Source organism: Notamacropus eugenii, chromosome 1, assembly GCF_028372415.1.
Source record: "Notamacropus eugenii isolate mMacEug1 chromosome 1, mMacEug1.pri_v2, whole genome shotgun sequence".
Lineage (NCBI taxonomy): Eukaryota > Metazoa > Chordata > Mammalia > Diprotodontia > Macropodidae > Notamacropus > Notamacropus eugenii.
The window spans coordinates 451,033,062-451,052,070 of NC_092872.1; the positions used below are offsets into that span (position 1 = coordinate 451,033,062).

General features: G+C 39.3%; 1 protein-coding gene across 3 annotated transcripts; it reads left to right on the top strand.

Moving 5' to 3' along the window:
• Positions 1 to 7,934: 7,934 nt before the first annotated feature.
• On the top strand, positions 7,935 to 18,714 carry LOC140519188 (uncharacterized). 3 transcript variants are annotated; one of them, XM_072631998.1, is made up of 4 exons: positions 7,935 to 8,073; positions 13,348 to 13,474; positions 13,771 to 13,925; positions 17,174 to 18,714. In XM_072631998.1, exon 4 carries the CDS (start codon positions 17,260 to 17,262, stop codon positions 18,487 to 18,489), a length of 1,230 nt encoding a protein of 409 aa, XP_072488099.1. In that variant the 5' UTR covers positions 7,935 to 8,073; positions 13,348 to 13,474; positions 13,771 to 13,925; positions 17,174 to 17,259; the 3' UTR covers positions 18,490 to 18,714. The 3 variants fall into 3 exon arrangements, with proteins under 3 accessions (XP_072488099.1, XP_072488098.1, XP_072488100.1); XM_072631997.1 differs by having other exon boundaries at positions 7,941 to 8,073; positions 13,830 to 13,925; XM_072631999.1 differs by lacking the exon at positions 7,935 to 8,073 and adding an exon at positions 8,406 to 8,668 and having other exon boundaries at positions 13,350 to 13,474; positions 13,830 to 13,925.
• The last annotated feature ends 295 nt before the right edge of the window (positions 18,715 to 19,009 follow it).

Sequence of the window (19,009 nt, forward strand, 5' to 3'; positions counted from 1 at the left end):
ACAGCTAGACAAAATATCCAAAAACATAGAGTCAATCAAAAAGAGAGTATAACCAAAAAAGTTAGATAGTTGAATAGAATTTTTTTAAAAGTTAGATATTAGAAATCATTGGCAATTATTGAAAGGGTATAGAAATGAGTATATATTTCTCAACTATATACAACACTTTTACAAAAATCAACCATGTATTAAGACGTATATTCTCACAAATGCAAAAAAGAGTTGCAACATAAAATACATTTTTACTGACCAAAATGCAATAAAAATTATATTAAATAATGAGTCACTGAAAAAAACATTAAAAATCAGCTGAAACCAAATAACTTACTCCTAAAGAATTAGTGGGTTAAAAACCAAATTTCATTTAAGATAACTAGATCAATGAGACAACATACCAAAATTTAGAGGATATGGCCAAATTATTAATTAATAATCTTGATTATTAATTAATATAGTCCTTAGGAGGAGAATTATATCTCTAAACACCTAGATCAACAAAAGAGGGAAAGAACAGATCAATGAGCTGGGCACAAAGCTTTTAAAAAAAACCCTAGGAAACCAAAAAATTTACTAAACTATAATTTAACACCAAAATAGAAATCCTGAAAATCAAGAGAGAGTTCAACAAAATTAGAAATAAAACAACCATTTAATTAACAAAATTAAGAGCTGTTAAAAAAACCCAATAAAATAAACAAACCATTAGCTAATTTGATTGAAAAGAGAAAAATCATATTACCAGCATAAAAAATGAAAAAGAATTCTCAACAAGGAGAAGAAATCAATTATTATTGAATACTTAATTAATAATCAATTATTATGAGAAACAATTTTGCCCAACTATTTGCCAATAAAGCCAAAACCTTAACTAAAATAAATGAATATTTACAAAGATATGACAGTCAGATTAACAGAATAAGAAAAAGAAAATTAATCTAATCTTAAAAAAAGAAATTAAACAAGCTATAAATGAACTCCCAAAGGAAAAATAAAACAACTTCAGGATCAGATGGATTCACAAGTGAATTCTGTGAAACATTCAAAGAAAAATTAATTCCAAAATATGCAAACTGTTTGTAAAAATAGCAAAAGAAGGAATCCTATCAAATTCCTTTTATGACACAAAAAACATGGTCTTGATGCATAAACTAGGTAGTCAAAACACAGAAAGAAAAGTATAGACCAGAGAGTCTCAAATGTTTTGGTCTCAGGACTCTTTTATACTCTCAAAAATTATTGAAGATCACAATGAGCTTTCTTTCCTTTTTTTTTAATGTGGGTTATAGCTACATATTTTTTTAACATGGGTTATATCTATATTTACCATGTTAGAAATTAAAGCTGATTAAAAAATATTTATTATCAAAACAATCTGATGCTGGCTAAGAAATAGAGTGGTGAATCTGTGGAATAGATTAGGTATAAAGTACATTATGATAAATGATCATAGTAATTTAGTATATGGTAAATACAAAGATCCAAGTTTTTGGAACAAAATCTCATTATCTGATAAAAACTGTTGGGAAAACTGGGAAACAGTATGGCAGAAACTAGGTATAGACCAACTTTTCACACCATATACTAAGATAAGGTCAAAATAGATACATGATTTACACATAAAGGGTGATACCATAAGCAAATTAAGAAAGCATGGAATAGTTTATCTGTCAGACTTATGGATAAGGGAATAATTTGGGAACAAAGAAGACATAGGGAGCATTACAAAATATAGATAATCTTGACTATATAAAATTAAAAAGGTTTTGCACAAACAAAACCAATGCACCCAAAATTACAAGGAAAGTGGAAAACTGGGGAAAATTTTTTTGTAACAAGAATCTCTGATAAAGGCCTCATATCTCAAATATATAAACTGAGTCACATTTTTAAAAATACAAGTCATTTCTCAATTGATAAATGATCTAATGATACAAACAGGCAGTTTTCAGACAAAGAAATCAAAGCTATCTATAGACATGAAAAATGCTCTAAATCACTTTTAATTAGAGTAATGCAAATTAAAACAGCTCTGAGGTACCAACTCATACCTATCAGATTAGCTAATCTGACAAAAAAGGAAAATGTTGGATGTTGGAGAGGATGTGGGAAAATTTGGACATTAATGCACTGTTAGTGGAGTTTTGAACTGATCCAACCATTCTGGAGAGCAATTTAGAACTGCTCCTAAAGGACTACAAAACTGTGCATATCCTTTAATTTCGCAATACTACTGCTATGCCTATATCTCAAAAACATCTCCCCAAAATGGGGAAAAGACCTATTTGTACAAAAATATTTATAGCATCTCTTTTTGTGGTGGCTAAGAAATTGGAAATCAAAGGGATGTCCATCAATTGGGGAATGGCTGAAACAATCTCTGGTATATGAATGTAACGAAATATTATTGTGCTATATAACAAACAACAACCAGGATGATTTCAGAAAAAAACCTAGACTTACATGAACTGATGCATAGTGAAGTAAACAGAACCAGAACATTGTACACAATAACAGCAATATTGTTTGATGAAGAACTACGAATGACTTAGCTGTTCTCAGTAAAACAATGATCCAAGACAATCCCAAAGGACTGATGATGGAGCATACTATCTGCTTCTAGAGAAAGAACTGATATCATTTAAATACAGACTGAAGCATGCTATTTTTCACTTTCTTTGATTTTTTCTTTTATTCAAATCTTCTTGGACAAAATGGCTAATATGGAAATGTTCTATATAATTGCACAAGTATAACCTATATCTTATTGCTTACTATGTCAGGGAAGGGATGAACAGGAAGAGATAAAATTTGGAATTCAAAACTTTAAATAAAAATTAAAAAAAAAAAACATAAGCTCCTTGAAGGCAGAGACACTCACTCTGGTCTCTGTATTTTCAATGCCTAGTACAGGATCAGGCATATAGTAGGCATTTAAATGCTTTTTCTTCATTCACTTATTCATAAACTAAAAAATGGCTCAGGAGATTAGGGAAAAGACAACCATGCTTTAACTTGGATTATTAATTCAATTTCTATATTTCTCATTGAATCATAGCATTTTTTTAAAACTGTAATACATGGTCAGCTTTTGTAAAAATTCTATGTTGTGCTGAGAAACAAGTATATTCCCTTGCTGTCTCATTTAGAAGATGTCATAAGTCATATAATTCTAATTTCTTTTATAAAAATATTTATCTATTAATTTATTCAAAAACAAAAAATTAATGAGATTAGCACTGTTTTGCACGCTTTTGCAGATCTCTTCCTTGTCTAGTTTATTAAAAGGCAGCAGGATTCTCATATTTGCTTTTGTGTCCAGTCAGTTGTGATATGTTATTTTGGTTGAAGTTTATAAAGAAATCTGGCCACACAGATATGTAGTTAGAAAAGAAAGGAATATTTTAATAGGCTAATTATGTCTTACCATTATTATAAGAATAATTTTGACTTTGCAGACTCCTGAAAGGTGAGAACCACTGCTATTCCTAATAATATTCCTAATGAGCACTCATACAAAAAAATTTTAAATGAAATATTAATAAAGAGTCTATAGAAACATATCACAAAGACTATATAATATCACCAGGTTGGATTTATGCCAGGATTGCCAGGTTGATTTACTATCAGAAAACTATTAACATAATTGACCATGTTGATAGCAAGGACAATAAAAATCCAACGATTATAGCAATATAGAAAAAGCTTCAAACAAACAAACAAAAATACAATTATTTTAAAAACACTAGAAAACGTAGGAATAAGTGGACTTTTCCTTAACATGTTACATAGTATATATCTAAAACCAAGAGCCAGAATTATGTGTATTAAGGATAAACTATGTTCTTTTCCCATAAGATCAGAATGAAGTGAGGATGACCATTGTCCACACTTCTATATGACATAGTGCTAGAAATGCTAACTCTAGCAATATGAAAAGAAAAAGAAAATATGGGAACACATACCCTTAGGTATAAAGGAGAAACAAAAATTTCTTTCTTTTTTTTTTGCAGATGACATAACTGTGTACTTAGAAAACCTAGAAAGTCAATTAAAAATTAATTGAAAGAATGACTTCATCAAAGTTGCAGAATATAAAATAAATCTAAACAATCATCAGCCTTTCTATATAATACCAATAAAACCCAACACAAAGAAATAGAGAAATTCCCAGAAACAGGGATGTTTAGAAAAGTGGGTTTAGGATGGAAGATGATGAATTCCACATGAGGCAGAAAACAATGTATGGTGGTGATATAATCCAGAACTATTGTGGAAGCACATTTTAAAACCTCCTCTTTCATAAATCTGAAAATATTAAGAAATAATATTTTTCTTTAAAGCTCTTTCTAGATTCCTGGGGAAAAGCCCCTTGGAAAGGTGGGTTATAAGTTGAAACAAATAAACAAAAAGTCTTTGATGGAAACAGATCGAGTGGTTCCCAGCCTTTTAACTGGAGAAGCCATTGGAAAAGTGGGACTTGAGCTAGATTTTGAAGAATGGGTAGGATTAATACAAGCTCAACATGCATTCATATATATATATATACATCCTGATGTTCAACTAATTTGACTAGCGGGAACTCTATGGTTTGATATCCAAGGGCTGACGCCTCTTCTGGGGAACCATTTAAATGTGATTCTATAAAAGAGATCTCTGACCCTTTTGCCTTAACTTAGTCTCCCAAGCTCCTTCAATGTGTGAAAGCTGTGGGCAACCTGCCCCAGCTTACTTAAAGTTTGCTCCTGCAGAACTTCTTGCCAGTAGGCACCCCATAGAACCAACTCCTCAATATCCGGAGAAAGATCAATTTTCATTACCCAAGGAAGGTCATCTCTTAGATGTAGAAACTGATGCTCAGAAAGATTACACAAGAAAAAAGTGACAGAACCCAGATTCTCTGATCAAGTCCAGCATTTTTTCCCCATTGCACCACTCTGAGAGATGGCATTTTGAGAATGACAAATGTCAGTCAACAGTGTAACTGTTCCCCTAGTAGGGGAAGGAAGGAGGAGGCAGCATTTGGGGTGGGAAGGTAGTAAAGGCTTTCGGGAATGAGCCTATCCCAGGTGGGTGGATAGGTACAGATAACTTTCAGATCCTATCAACCATAAAGTCAAAGGGTGGGAGTTGTATCATGAAGGAAGTAAACCCTGATCAGATACCTAGCAAGTTGCCAGGGCAGAGTCAATCTTTGGTAGGTCCCAGGGACTCCAGACTGGGCTAGAAAGAAATTCAATTCAGGTCCCAAACATGTGTATCTGATCCAAAGGAGACTCAGAACTACAACTTCCAAAAGTCTCAGCTATTGAGGAAAATAGCATTTCAAACTTGACAAGTGAAAGGAACTTTCACCTTTTTTTTGGGATTCTGGGATATGAAGTCTGGACACAAGCATTCTGGTGAATGAAGTCCACCCAGGTGCAGAGCCTAGGCTGCTTGCAAGAGTGAGATTAGTAACTGAATGGAAATTGTTGATAAACTTGGAATATACTCTCCCCCACCCCTACTCTTCCCTCTGCTTCTTAGAATGCCTCACTCACTCCAAGTGAGTACTTCAATAGACCAAAGTCGCCCAGTGCGTCCTGGAACTTCTCCAGTCATCCTGATGAACATCTGGTCACTGGATCAAAACAGCCCAGGAGGGCAAGTGAGGCTGGTGACCTTGCACAGCCCTCCTTCACTCAAAACAAAGTCAAGTGTAAGTCATGTCATCATTTCTCTGATGTCATGGTCTTTTTCAAAAATGAAGGACGAACACAGACAGACAGACAGACAGAATGCCTAAACTAGGCATTTTCTTCAAAGAAAACCTAGCTCCAAGCCACCTCCCACATAGAGTTTTTCTTGATTCCTTCTCTCCCACACCCCCAGCAGCTATACAGCCTCTCCTTGTATTTCCTGTCGATATATTTTATACATACACATGCAAATTATATATGCATATTGTACCTAATGAACACTCATGTTCCATACATGTGTATTTTGCATGTGTATACTATGGATATGTATATATGTATTGTGAATATTGTATAAATAAATGTATATGTATAAATTGTGTGCATATGCATGTCTGCAAATATGTATATACATGCACATGCATATTGTATATATAAATGTATATATTATGTGTTTATGTATGTATGCATGCATATGGGTATGTTGTATATATGCACATGTATATAAATAGAGTCTACTTATGAACATGTAGATTGTATAAATCTATCTATCTGTGCATGTGTATGTAACAAGCTCAGATATGTAAATGAAAACACTGATTGACAAAGTGAAGAGGAATTAAGAAGCCTTTTGATGAGGGTGAAAGAGAAGAATGAAAAAGCTGGCTTGAAGCTTAATATAAAAAAAAACCTAAGATCTTGGCAATGAGTCCCATCACTTCCTGGCAAATAGTAGGAGAAGAAATGGAAGCAGTGTCAGATTTTATATTCTTGGGCTCAAAGATCATGACAGACGGTGACAGCAGCCATGAAATTAAAAGACACTTGCTCTTTGGAAGAAAAGCTGTAGCAAATCTGGACAGCATACTAAAAAGCAGAGACATCGTCTTGCTGACAAACATTGCTAGAGTCAAAGCTAGGATTTTTTTCAATAGCAATGTGTGGCTGTGAGAGTTGAACAAAAAGGAAAGTTGAGTGTTGTGAAATAAACCCTTTGCACTTGTGGTGCTAGAGAAGAGTTCTGGGAGTCCCTTAGACAGCAAGGGGATCCAATCAGGCAATACTTAAAGAGAGAGATTAATTCAGGCTGTTTGCAAGGTCAAGCACTGAAGCTGAAGCTTAAATACTTTGGCCGCATAATGAGAAGACAGTACTGGTTCAGAAAAGGCCCTGATGTTGGGATAGATGGAAGGCAAAAAGAGGAAGGGATGACAGAGCATGGGATGGTTAGGTAGCGTCCTGGGAAAAACAGACGTGAACTTGGACAGACGTCAAGAAATACGGAAGGATAGCGGGCTGGGCAGTGCTATGGTCCGTGGGTCATGAGGAGTCCGACACAACTGACCACGTGTATATGTATACATATATGTACATACATGCATGTGTATACTGTATGTATATATGTATGCATACATGTATATAGTATGTGTGTCCGTTTGTGTGTGTATACACACATGCAGCTAGATGGCAGAGTGGATCGAGTGCTGGGGGCGGACTGTTCCTGAGTTCAAATCCAGCCTCCGACACCTACAAGTTGCGTGACCCTGGGCAAGTCACTTCACCCTGCTGGCCTCAGTTTCCTCATCTGTAAAATGAGCTGGAGAAGGAAATGGCAAACCACTCTACCATCTTTACTCAGAACACTCCCAATGAGGTCATGAAGTCAGACACGACTGAAAACAGCAAAGTGTGCGTACACGTGTGTAAAGGTGTGTTTATGCAGGTACGCACGTATCCATAGCTATCGATCTCCTGATGGACTGACTAGTATTAATTTGGGAGACAGAGCGCGGAGGCCGTGGGCACTCTGCAAAGGCGGCGGGGCAAGGGGGACGGGCGAAGGGTTCTGCGCATGACCGGAAGTGCCCCCGGCGGGGGTCTCAGCCCGGTTCGGCCGCTGCTTTGGTCACTCGCCCGCTCACCCCGCGCTTCCGGGGGAGGGGGGAGCAGCGGCCTCCCCGGGCTGGGCGGGGCGTCCCGAGCTCGGCCCGCGCTCCCCGCAGCCGCGGCCCCCTGGGGTCTGTAGGGCCTACGCCCGTGGGGTTCCCAGGAGACCCCGGAGCCTGCGCTCGCCTGGGCCTGCGGAGGGCCAAAGCTAATCGCGCTACGTTTGCAAGCTCCACTGACCTGGATCCGAGCCCTGCCCCTTCCCGCTCCTAGCCTTGTGACCTTGGGCTGGTCACGGGCCTCGTTGCGGCCTCGGCCGATTCATCCCCAAAATGGGCTATGACCCGATCCCCGAGGACCCTTGGACCCCAGGAAGCTGACCAGAGCCCTCCCCACGCTTCTTGGAGACCGAAGCGGGAGAATCCCAGAGAAGTCAGGGCTGTCCCTCCGTCCACGGGCCGTCCTGGAGGCAGCGACCCAGAGCCTCCCGCCCCGGCGCTGGAAGGAGAAGGTGAGAGTTAGCGGAGGGTAGGGGGTAGGGCTGAGTGCCCGGGAGGGGCGGCGATTGGGAGAGCGGACCCCTCCCCTCGGAGGAGCGGAGGCCTTGCCTCCTTCGCTCCGGTCTTTCTCGCCCCGGGCTGTCCGGGGCGGACCTTGGGCTTCTTTGGCTCTCCGGCCTTCCCGCTCGGCTTCGCTGCGAGCAGAGACCTTCCTGCCCCGGCTCCCACGCAGCCGCGTGGGGATCTGCTGACCACCCTGGCTGATCTCGAGACTTTTAGGGAACCGTCCCCCTGAGCTTTGTTCCCCTGGCATCATATGATCTCCCTGTGATCCTAATAACAGACGGGGCGTTTGCTGCCTGGCAGAATCTGTGACCTTTTCATCGAGCCGAGAAAGACCCTGGTTACTCCTGTTTCACTGGGATTCTCTCTTTGCGGTAAAAACATGAGAATTTCCAATCTGGTGAGACTGAGGACTGCAGCACCGGCCCCCTTCATGACCCCTTCCCTTGTGGCTCTGTATTCTCAGGACTCTGTACGTTCTGAAAAAGGGAGACTAGGAGACGAGGGTATGGCTGGTGTGCTCTCGTCAGCCAGGTCCCAGCGACGTTGGGAAATGTTTTCTCATTTTGGACAGATTTCCTTCCCTGATCCTAGAGGTTCTTGGCCTAGCTAAGTTTCACTTAGGTACCTGAACTTCAAGTCCTCTTGCCTTGCAGGAGATTGGGCCAATCCTGACACGCAGTGAATTCCATAGGGAATATTCTCGTTAGTTAGCCCATCATTCCTCTTCTTTGCACATAACATTCATATTCTTCACATATTTCTTCAGATTCCATGTTTGGGTGACCTCTGTAAAGGATGCAAGGTTTATAACAGAATTTTTACCTTAAGCTTAAATAGAGAAATCAAGATATCAGTGAATGGAACATTCAGATAGGTGTAATGGCATGGTGTAATGGAAAAGGCACTAGATTTGGAGTTAAAAGATGTGCAATGGAACCCTAATTTTGTTTCTAAGTTGACACCTGAAATTCCACTTTCTTGATCTCTAAAACCTGGTGATTAGACTCCATCTCTCATGCCTCTGCCATTGCTGTAGATCATAAGAGCCCAAATATTTAGATCATTGTGGAAGAGGCATAAATGTGGTAGTCAGGAGACTTGAGTTGTAGCCTTGACTTTACTACATCCTTACCATGTGATCTTATGCAAGTGATTTCACCTCTTAGGGCCTCTGGTTACTCATCTGTAAAAATGAAGGGATTGGATTGGGTCACCTCTAAGGTCCCACTCAGATCTTTTTAACTTATCATAATTTATAATTCCAGTTAATATCGTTGGGAGACTTCATGGAAGAAATGGGGTTTGAACCATGCGTTGAGAAGTGGGTAGGATTTTCTTGTTTTTGGTAAGGAGGGTGGAAAGTGGTTAGGAATAATCTGAGCAAAAAACTTAGAGGCAAAAGAAAACACATAGTGTCTGCTAGAGCTGATGTTTCCTTTTGGAGAATGGATGGGAAATAAGGTTGGGTATTTGGAACACTGTAGAGTCTTCTGGAAGAGGTCTGAAACCCCTCAAAAGAAATGTCCTGACCATCCACATAAGAAAGACCAAGTGGGTAAAGGATGTTTTATCCAGATTATGACATGCATTGCTTTTCATGTCAAAAACCTAAATAATCCACAAGTATAATTAACAGTCAATGTGAACTAGAAATATTAATTCATGAAGGTAAATTGACCTCATAGATAATCACTGAAACTTGGTGGAGTGAGACCCATGAAGAGAATATGGTTCTGAAAGGCTTTACCATATGTAAAAGAGCCAGGTAGCTGGCACAGTGAATAGAGAACTGGAACTCTAGTCAGGAAGACCCAAGTTCAAATCCATCCTCAAACACTTGCTAGCTGTGTCCCAGAGGTCCCATAGACCCCTAGGCAGGTCACTTAACCCCTCTCTGCCTCAGTTTTCTCCTCTGTAAAGTGAGGATAATAGTAGTACTATCTTTGAGGGTTGTTTTGAGGATAAAATCAGAGTCAATAACATTTATTAAGTGCCTGCTATGTGCCTAGCATTATATTAAGTGCATAAAGAATACATGCCCTCAAGGAGCTTACAATCTAATGGTGGAACACAACATACAAAAGGCTAAAAAGTGGAGGGGGGAAGAGGAAGAAGGGACCCAACACAGGGCATGGTGGATAAATGAGAAGAGCCCAAGAGTAGTGTGGTCAGTTAAGAAATGAGGAGATATCTGAGTTAAACTCCCTCTTTAAATGGAAGTTTTGGAGTTCATGGCTCCACCCATGAGGGAGTACCCAGGCTAATGGGATCTTACAGGTTGATGATGTTATCCCCCAGTAATGAGCTTCCTGGGGCGTGGTGGGACCAGAGAAGCCCCAGAATATAGTGACCAGATGAAAAATGAGGACACTTGTAAAATCACTTTGCAAACCTTAAAGCACTATAAATGCTAGCTCTTATTATTATTAATAAACTGTGTTACCCCAAACTGAATGCAGTACTCTAGGTGTTTGATCAGATAAAACCTGCATACTCTTCTTCCGTCATTTTGGATACTTTGCCTCTATTAACGTCACTTAAGATTGAAAGGAATCATGGTATACAAACAGTTCTTGAATTATGCAGATTTGAACTTTGAAATGTTGTTATTGTTGTTTAGTTGTTTCCAGTGGTGTTTGTGACCCCTTTTGGGATTTTCTTGACAAAAGTACTAGAATAATTTATCATTTCCTTCTCCAGCTCATTTTACAGATGAGAAAACTGAGGCAAACAGGTTAAGTGACTTGTCCAGGCTCACACAGCTAGTAAGTGTCACGAAGATGAGTCTTCCTGATTCCAAGTCTAGTACTCCATCCACTGTGCCATCTAACTGAATTTGTATTTCAAAAAAACACCTTTGTTAATTTTAATGTACAGTGCCATGCTCTCTGCTCCTCCCTCTCACCTATGTGCTTGTGGCCTCCCTCCCTCCACCCCTCCAACAAAAAAAAAAAACCATAAAAAACCCCAAAACTCTCCAAGTAAAGCAAAAGAAAGGACACACCTGCTCACCTACAGGTTGGACTCAGCATGTCTGTCTTCTCTCAGCTGCAACTTGCCTGTCCCTGGCCCCTGAGTGTTACCCATCCTCTCCTGTCATGTCTATGTCCTGCCCCACATGTCTGTTCCCTGCATGTTCTTTCTCTTGGTTCTGGCCAGACCCACATGTGGCTGGCCCTGGCCCCCAAATGTTCTTCCTCCTTCTCTCTCTTCTCTGTCCCATGCCCCTACATGTCCCTGAACCATCTGCCAGCCCCTCTCACCACAGGCACAAGGCCCCCTTCCTGCTTTTCTTCCTTTCTGTCTTTCCAACATCTGCAGGCAAATTCACATTACATAAATCACATTACACATTTCCTTCAGTTATGAATGTAGGTAACAATATGTAGGGGTCTTCAGGCTTGCCATACTACCCAAGGCTTCTGCGGCACACAAAGTTGTTGGTAAAGTTGCATATTTTTCTATAAGCCATCAGGGTGTGTTTGTGTACCTCAAATTCAACATGTCCAATGATGAGCTTTTCATCTTTCCCTCAAAAATCTGTTTCTTCTCCTGACTTTACAGTTTCTTTCAGTGGCACCACCATTCTCTTGGGTTCATATCATAGGATTGTGTTTGACTTCTCCTCCTGTACTTCATCTCAGTGATGGAGGCATCTCGGCCTTCACTCTCCCTCCTCTCCTTAAGCACAACCACCCTCATGTAGGTCCACACTGATGTCCTGAATATTGCAGCTTCTCCTTGTTTTTCTTATTTCTATTCATTCTTTCCCCCAACCATACTTCACACTGGTGTCCTCCATGTGTTAGATTGACTGTATTTCTCCTCCACCCAAAACCTTATAGAAGGTGTTGTCAAATGTCTCCTGTATGAGGCTTAGACTCCTCTGCCTGGCACTCCAGGCCCTCTGCTTGGCACAAGGTACTCTAGGGGAGTGTCTCAAATGATTCCCTTTCACGTACCCTGTGCTCAGCCGGACTATATTCATTTTGTGTTCTTCCCACTGTGCCTTTGTTTACACTGTTCCTTCTGCCTATACTTTGGAGCCCAATTTGCATGTTAAAGTCTCTCCTTAAGACTGCCATCATCTCCCTTTTTTCCATTAGCAATGACCTTTCCCTCCTCTAGCTTTACACCTCTCATGTGCTGTAGTTACTTACATGTGGATTATAACCTCCTACTCAATAGTAAGCTCTCTGAACCTCTTCCACCGCCTAGCAGTGTCTTGCACACAGTGGTCCCTTCACAGATGTTTGTTGAATTGGGAGTAGAGACCTTGCTGTAATTATCTCTTTCACTGCCTAGCCCAGTGCTTTGTACACATTTCCTAGAATATGAATCATATGATTTCAGGCCTAGAAGGAGCCTCAGCAGTCATCCAGTTTAACCCATGGCTGAACAGGAAATTCCTCTCTATAATCTCCCCAAATATTACTCTCTGCTCAAAGACCTCTAATGATAGAGAACTCACTACTTTTTAAAGTTCTTATTCAACTCTTGGATAGCTCTAATTGTTAGAAAGTTTTTTTTTCTATATCAAGCTGAAAACTGCATCTCTAAAACATTAGTACATTGTGCCTAGTTATAGAAATCATATGGATGATAAAAGCTAACAGGGTCTTTAGAATTCACCTACTCATAGATGTCAACTGCTCAGTGATTTCATTTTACGGATGAAGAAGCTGAGATCCAGGGTGGTTACATGACTTGCCCAGATGCATTTGGATCTCAGATATTGACTGCCCTCATTTCAGAGATGAGGAATCTAAGGACAAGGGAGTATAAGTGATTGGCTAAAGGTGGCATCACTGCTGGAAGAAGAAATGTAAGAGCCAGGACCTGGATCCAGTTTGTGTAAATCCTAATGCAATGCTCCCAACTAGTTCTGTCTTAGGGCTAAATGAGTTAACAAATGTAGTGTGCTTTGTGAAACTTAAAGTGCTGTGTAAATGCTAGCTACTCTTATTGTTTTCTTCTTAGTAAAACTGTTAGCTCAAGAAGAGAAAATTGTTTCATAATTCTTTTCTGTCATAGAGCCTCGCCATCATAGGTAGAAATAATGCTCAATAAATGCTTGACTTGGAATACTTGAGACATCAGCATCATCAGGTGCTATTTCCATAGCATGTGGTTTGCCTCACTTAATTCTATCTGCTTTAGCCCTTTTTCTAGGGCCATGTGGGAGTGGGGGCCCTGAATAGAAATATTTGGTGTTTCAGGACTCTGCGGCATTTAAACATGTGGTCATGGACTTCACTCAGGACGAGTGGGGGCAACTGGACCTTCCTCAGAAAGACTTGTACAAGGACCTGATACTGGAGAAGTACAGGAACCTGGTTTTGCTGGGTAAGAACAACTGCCTCTTCTTAAAATCTGAAGTATGTTATTAATTTTTGGCCTATGGCTCATAGGTCATAAATACCAAAACTTCATGGGGCCTTGGGCAGATTCCAGGGAAACATCATTGTGATGGACTTTTCTCTAGCTATTGTCTTTCTATTCTTTTCTGCCACCCCCTAGCCCCCAAACACACATACACATCCCTTTTCCCTTCTAGGCTTAATTCCCTAAGATCCCAGGTGGGTCAATTGGGTAATTTTATTTATCAGTAAGAATAATTTCCTGACTTGTTTCTTCCTCAGAGCATGTTTGTAAGATCCTCTTTCAAATATTCAAGTCTCATCCCTTCCCTCATGAGCAGGGCTTCCAGTTTCTAAACCTGATGTGAACTCTGAGTTGGAGCAAGGTGAAGACTCATGGATACCCAGGAAAGAAGATCCAGGAAGCACCTGTTCAGGTAAATAAGAGAATAAGGGAATAACTGAAAATGAATGGAGCATATGTTTTGCATGATTTCACATGTATAATTAATATCATATTGTTTGCCTCTTCAGTGGGTGGGGGAAATATGGGAGGGAGGGAAAGAATCTGGAACTCAGAATTTAAAAAGAAAAGAATGTTTTAAATAAAAAGAAAGAGACTTAGTAGAGCACTGGGTTTAATGTCAAAGGGACTTGACTTCTGTCCCCAGATCCAGCATTGGTTGATGCTGAGTAAGTAACTTAACTACTTTGAACCTCCATTTGCTCAGCCACAGAATGAGGTTGATATATTACCTAACTTACCACAGAGCTGGTGTGAGAAAAACTTGTTTAAAGACACTATAAATCACTATATGAATGTGCGAGCTATTGTAAATAGCAAATTTTGTAGATGAAAGGGTAACACTTTTGAATTTGACCTCAAACCCCCTCCACCCCCATTATAACCATACTTGATACCTTTCCTCTTATACTTCCTTCCACAGTCAGAGGTGACCTTTCATCTGTAGGTAAAGTAGCAGCTCTTTCTACCTTCTCATGTGTCTCACTCCCATATAACAACAACTCACTTTTTTGTTTCTCTCTTTAGCATTTTCATTTTCACCTTATTTATGGACTCTTGCAAGGGTTTCATGTATCGAACAAGAACTTTTCCAAGATCTTGTTGTCCCTTCTAGCTCTTGTCCATTGACATTGCTTCATCCTCCATGGATGGTCTGGAGATCTTGAATCCATTTCCTTGCTCCCCATTCCATTCATACCCTCCTGAGCTGCTCATGGTAAAAGAAATGGGATTTGAATGTTTACTTATTCCTAGCCAAATCCAGTGACAGTTTCTCAATCTCTGTTCTCCTTGACCTTTTCACTGAAGTTGATGTCTGCTTTTACATCTTGAACTTGTACCTTCCTTGGTTTGTTTGACATCATACTGTGCTGGTTCTTGTCATAGCTCTGTGACAACTCCTACTATTTCCTATACTTCCTTCATAATCCTTCTGCATTTTAATTGTGGGAGTCATCCAAGGCTGATATTGTTTCTTTTCTTTTTCTCTTTCTAAATTCACTCCTTCAGAGATCTTGTTCATTTTTAATTCAAGTCACTTCCACTTAAGTTTCTAATGTGTGCTACGTACCATGTTAATTGCTGAGAATACAACGAAAAACAAAAGAGCTGCCTGCAAAGAGCTTACTTTCCACTGGGAAAGTCTGTGTCTACAGAAAAGTAAATATAAAGTAATTTCAGGAAGGGGAGAGTGCTGAGATCTCATTGGGGGTGTAGGGTAGGAGATGAGATTAGGAAAGATGGCACCTGAGCTAAACCGTAAAGGATACTAGGAACTCCAAGAAGTAAAGGTTAAAAGAAAGTGCCTTCTGGGCATGGGAGATGGCCTGTGTCAAGTCAGAGATTTGATATGGATGTTTGTGGGATAGAGAACAGCAAGTGGGTCGGGTAGTCTGGAATAGATTGAGGGGAGAGTAATATGAAATGCATCTGGAGAGGTAGGCCTGGAGCCAAATTGTGAAGGACTTTAAATGTCAAACAGGAGTTTCTATTTTATTCCACAGAAACTCTTCTGCTTCTTTAGCAGAGGGGTGACATGGTCAGTCCTTCTTTACTTTGGCAAGATTTATTTTGACAACTGTGTGACGATGGATTGGAGAGGGGAGATTCTGGAAACAGGAAGGCCAATTAGGAAGATATTGTAATATTTCAGGTGACAGATGATGAGAACCTGAACCAGAGGGCTTCCATTTCAGCAGAGAAATGAGAACAAATTCAAGACGTGTTAGTGCAGCTAGAATTGGCAAGACTTTGCAGCTGCTTAGATATGACAAGTGAGAGAATGAAGAGTCAAGACTGACTCCTAGGTCACAAACCTTAATCACTGGAAGGATGGTGGTACCCTGAACCTAAATAGGGAAGTTAGGAGGAAGCACAAGTTTATCAGGAAAGAGAATGAGTTTCATTTTAGACATGTTGATTTTGAGATGCAACATTGTGTCTCCTACATGTTTCCCCAGTGCTGGAATCCTCTCCTTCCTTATCTCTTCTTGAAATCTCCAGATTCCTTCAAGGCTTAGTTTAAGTGCCATCTCTTCCCTAGGACCTTTGCTCTTGCCTCAAGTTGTTAGTGCTGACTTCTACTTGAAGCTGCTTTGTGTTTATTTCATCCATACTTTATATTTGCTTATCAGTATATGTGCTTTACCCTGCCAATAGAATATAAACTTCTAGAAGTCAGGGACTGGTTTTGTATTTGTATCCTTAGTGCCTGGCATATTGTCTTGCATATAGTGGGTACTTAATAAATGCTTGTTGAATTGAATTGAATAGAATAGCTGAAGTCAAAAGTCTCATCTGACTCTGATTATCTGTGATCTATATATTCTATGTTAAGATTCTTTAAAAAATTTTTTCTGATTGTGATGTAATAAACATCAAAAAAATTTCCATGTACAGTATAAAGTAGAATAGAAAAAGGATTGTATTTGAAAACACTGATCTATATTGTGTACAGCTTACTTTTTTGATATGTATGTAATAAACTCAGTATGTTAGTTTCAAAGCTCTCATGCTTATCTGTATTTCCTTCTAAATTTCTTCTGTTCTGTGCATTTAAAAAATGCCTTCATGACTTTGTTCTCTTTCTTTTTTACAAAATTTTTTTCTCAGTTTAATGAACAAAATAAAAAAAATTCTGTTTTTGATACTTTATCAGTCTCTTCCTTTTACAGATAAGGAAACTAAAACTCAGAGCAGTAACGTGAATTACTTAAAAGTAATCTAAATAGTGCAGAGTCAGGACAGAACTACTGACTTCCCTTAACTCCCAATATGGTTTGATTAGTTTGGGCAGAAGTATCCAAGATATGTTGGAAAGTCAGGGGTAACGTTAGGGTCTCAGATGCCTGGGGAGTATTGCAAGTAGGAGAGGGGTATAGAATACTAAATAGGAGTGTACCAACAGCAGATTTTATTTATTTTGTGATTTTGCAGTGGATCTTAGTAGTAACACCAATATATGCAACTGAGAATCATCTCAGTGCCTTTTTTAGTGTTGTGGCATAAGTTGCTAGCTTCTAATGTACTCAGAGAAATAAATTGTGTCCTGAACTATTTAAAGTATGTATATAAACCTTAATTAATTGTAGGGGTATGATGTTACTGCTAATCAACATTCCCATTATTTTAAGAGTTATTTGCATTTTTTGTTTCTTTCAGAATGGAAGACTGTACCTGAGTCCAAAGAATCACCTCCACATCCTGGCTGGTTTGAGGATAACTCAACTGCACCCAAAGAAACAATAATGGAAACACTACCAAGAATTGGTCCGGAGGACCCCACATTTCAGGAGACCTGGGAATATGATGGCAGACTAGAGAGGCAGCAGGAAAACCAGGAGAGAGATTTAAGACAAGTAAAAATCACTTACAAGAAACCTTCCCCTGGAGAGAGAGGTCATGAAGGTGGTGAACTTGGAAGGAACTTTGGCCTAAGGTCAGTCCTTGTTACACAACAGAGAGTTCCTATAGAAAAAAGCCTCTTTAAATGTAATACACACAGAAAGAATTCAGATCTACTTAAACATCATAAGATACATGCTGGAGAAAAACCTTACATTTGTAGTGATTGTGGAAAAGGCTTCAGTTACTGCTCATCCCTTTCTCAGCATCAGAAAAGTCATACTGGAGAGAAACCATATGAATGTAATGAGTGTGGGAAAGCCTTCAGCCAGAGCTCATCCCTTGTTCAGCATCAGAGAATTCATACTGGAGAGAAACCCTATAAATGTAATGAATGTGGAAAAGCTTTCAGTCAGAATGCAAATCTTACAAAACATCAGAGAACTCATACTGGGGAGAAACCCTATAAATGTAATGAATGTGAGAGAGCCTTTGGTGACTGCTCAGCTCTTATTCAGCATCAGAGAATTCATACTGGAGAGAAACCTTACGAATGTAATGAATGTGGAAAAGCCTTCCGCCACAGTGCAAATCTGACAAACCATCAAAGAACTCATACTGGAGAAAAACCCTATAAATGTGTTCAGTGTGGAAAATCCTTTGGTTATTGTGCCGCCTTTATTCAGCATCAGAGAATTCATACTGGAGAGAAACCCTATAAATGTAATGAATGTGGGAAAGCTTTCAGTCAGAGTGCAAATCTCACAAACCATCAGAGAATTCATACTGGAGAGAAACCCTATAAGTGTAATGAATGTGGGAAAGACTTCAGCCAGAGTACAAACCTCATAATCCATCAGAAAATTCATACTGGAGAGAAACCTTATGAATGTAATGAATGTGGGAAGGCCTTCAGTGATAGCTCAGCCCTTATTAGACATCATGTCATTCATACTGGAGAGAAACCCTATGAATGTAATGAATGTGGAAAAGCTTTCAATCAGAGCTCATCACTTACTCAGCATCAGAGAACTCATACTGGAGAGAAACCTTATAAATGTAAGGAGTGTGGAAAAGCTTTTAGGTGTAGTTCAGCCTTCATCAGACATCAGAGACTCCATACAGGAGAGTAAAAACACAAGGCTATAATGAAAGCAGGGAATTTCTTAGTCATGTTTTTTTCTTTCTTTTCTTTTTCTTTTTTATTTTTTTTAACAGTGATTAGTTGTTAGGAAGAAGAGACCACATAAGAGACTGCAAACTATTTTAGGCCAGGTGGCTGTTGCAGATTTTTTCCTTTTATAACATCTAGGCCAGGGTCACATACAGAGGCCTTTAATAAACACTCATTGATTTAATAAGTGCTTGTTGATTCACTGATTGAGATGATTAATGTAATCTTCCAAATTTAAGACTTTGCTTTATTTTTCTTAGAAAATTCTAATTTGACAGTAATGTAGGAAGTAGGAATAGAATTTCATTTTGTTCTCAGAAGATTATTTCCTTTATGCAGAGTATCTCAAACTACAGGCCTCATCTTGGGAGTCTGGGAATCCGGGCAGCTTTCATTTAGGTCTGTCTCAGAATGACAGTGACACACTTTTTTCCTTTTTTTTTTTTTTAACCCCTGATGACAATGTAGTTAATTGTTGA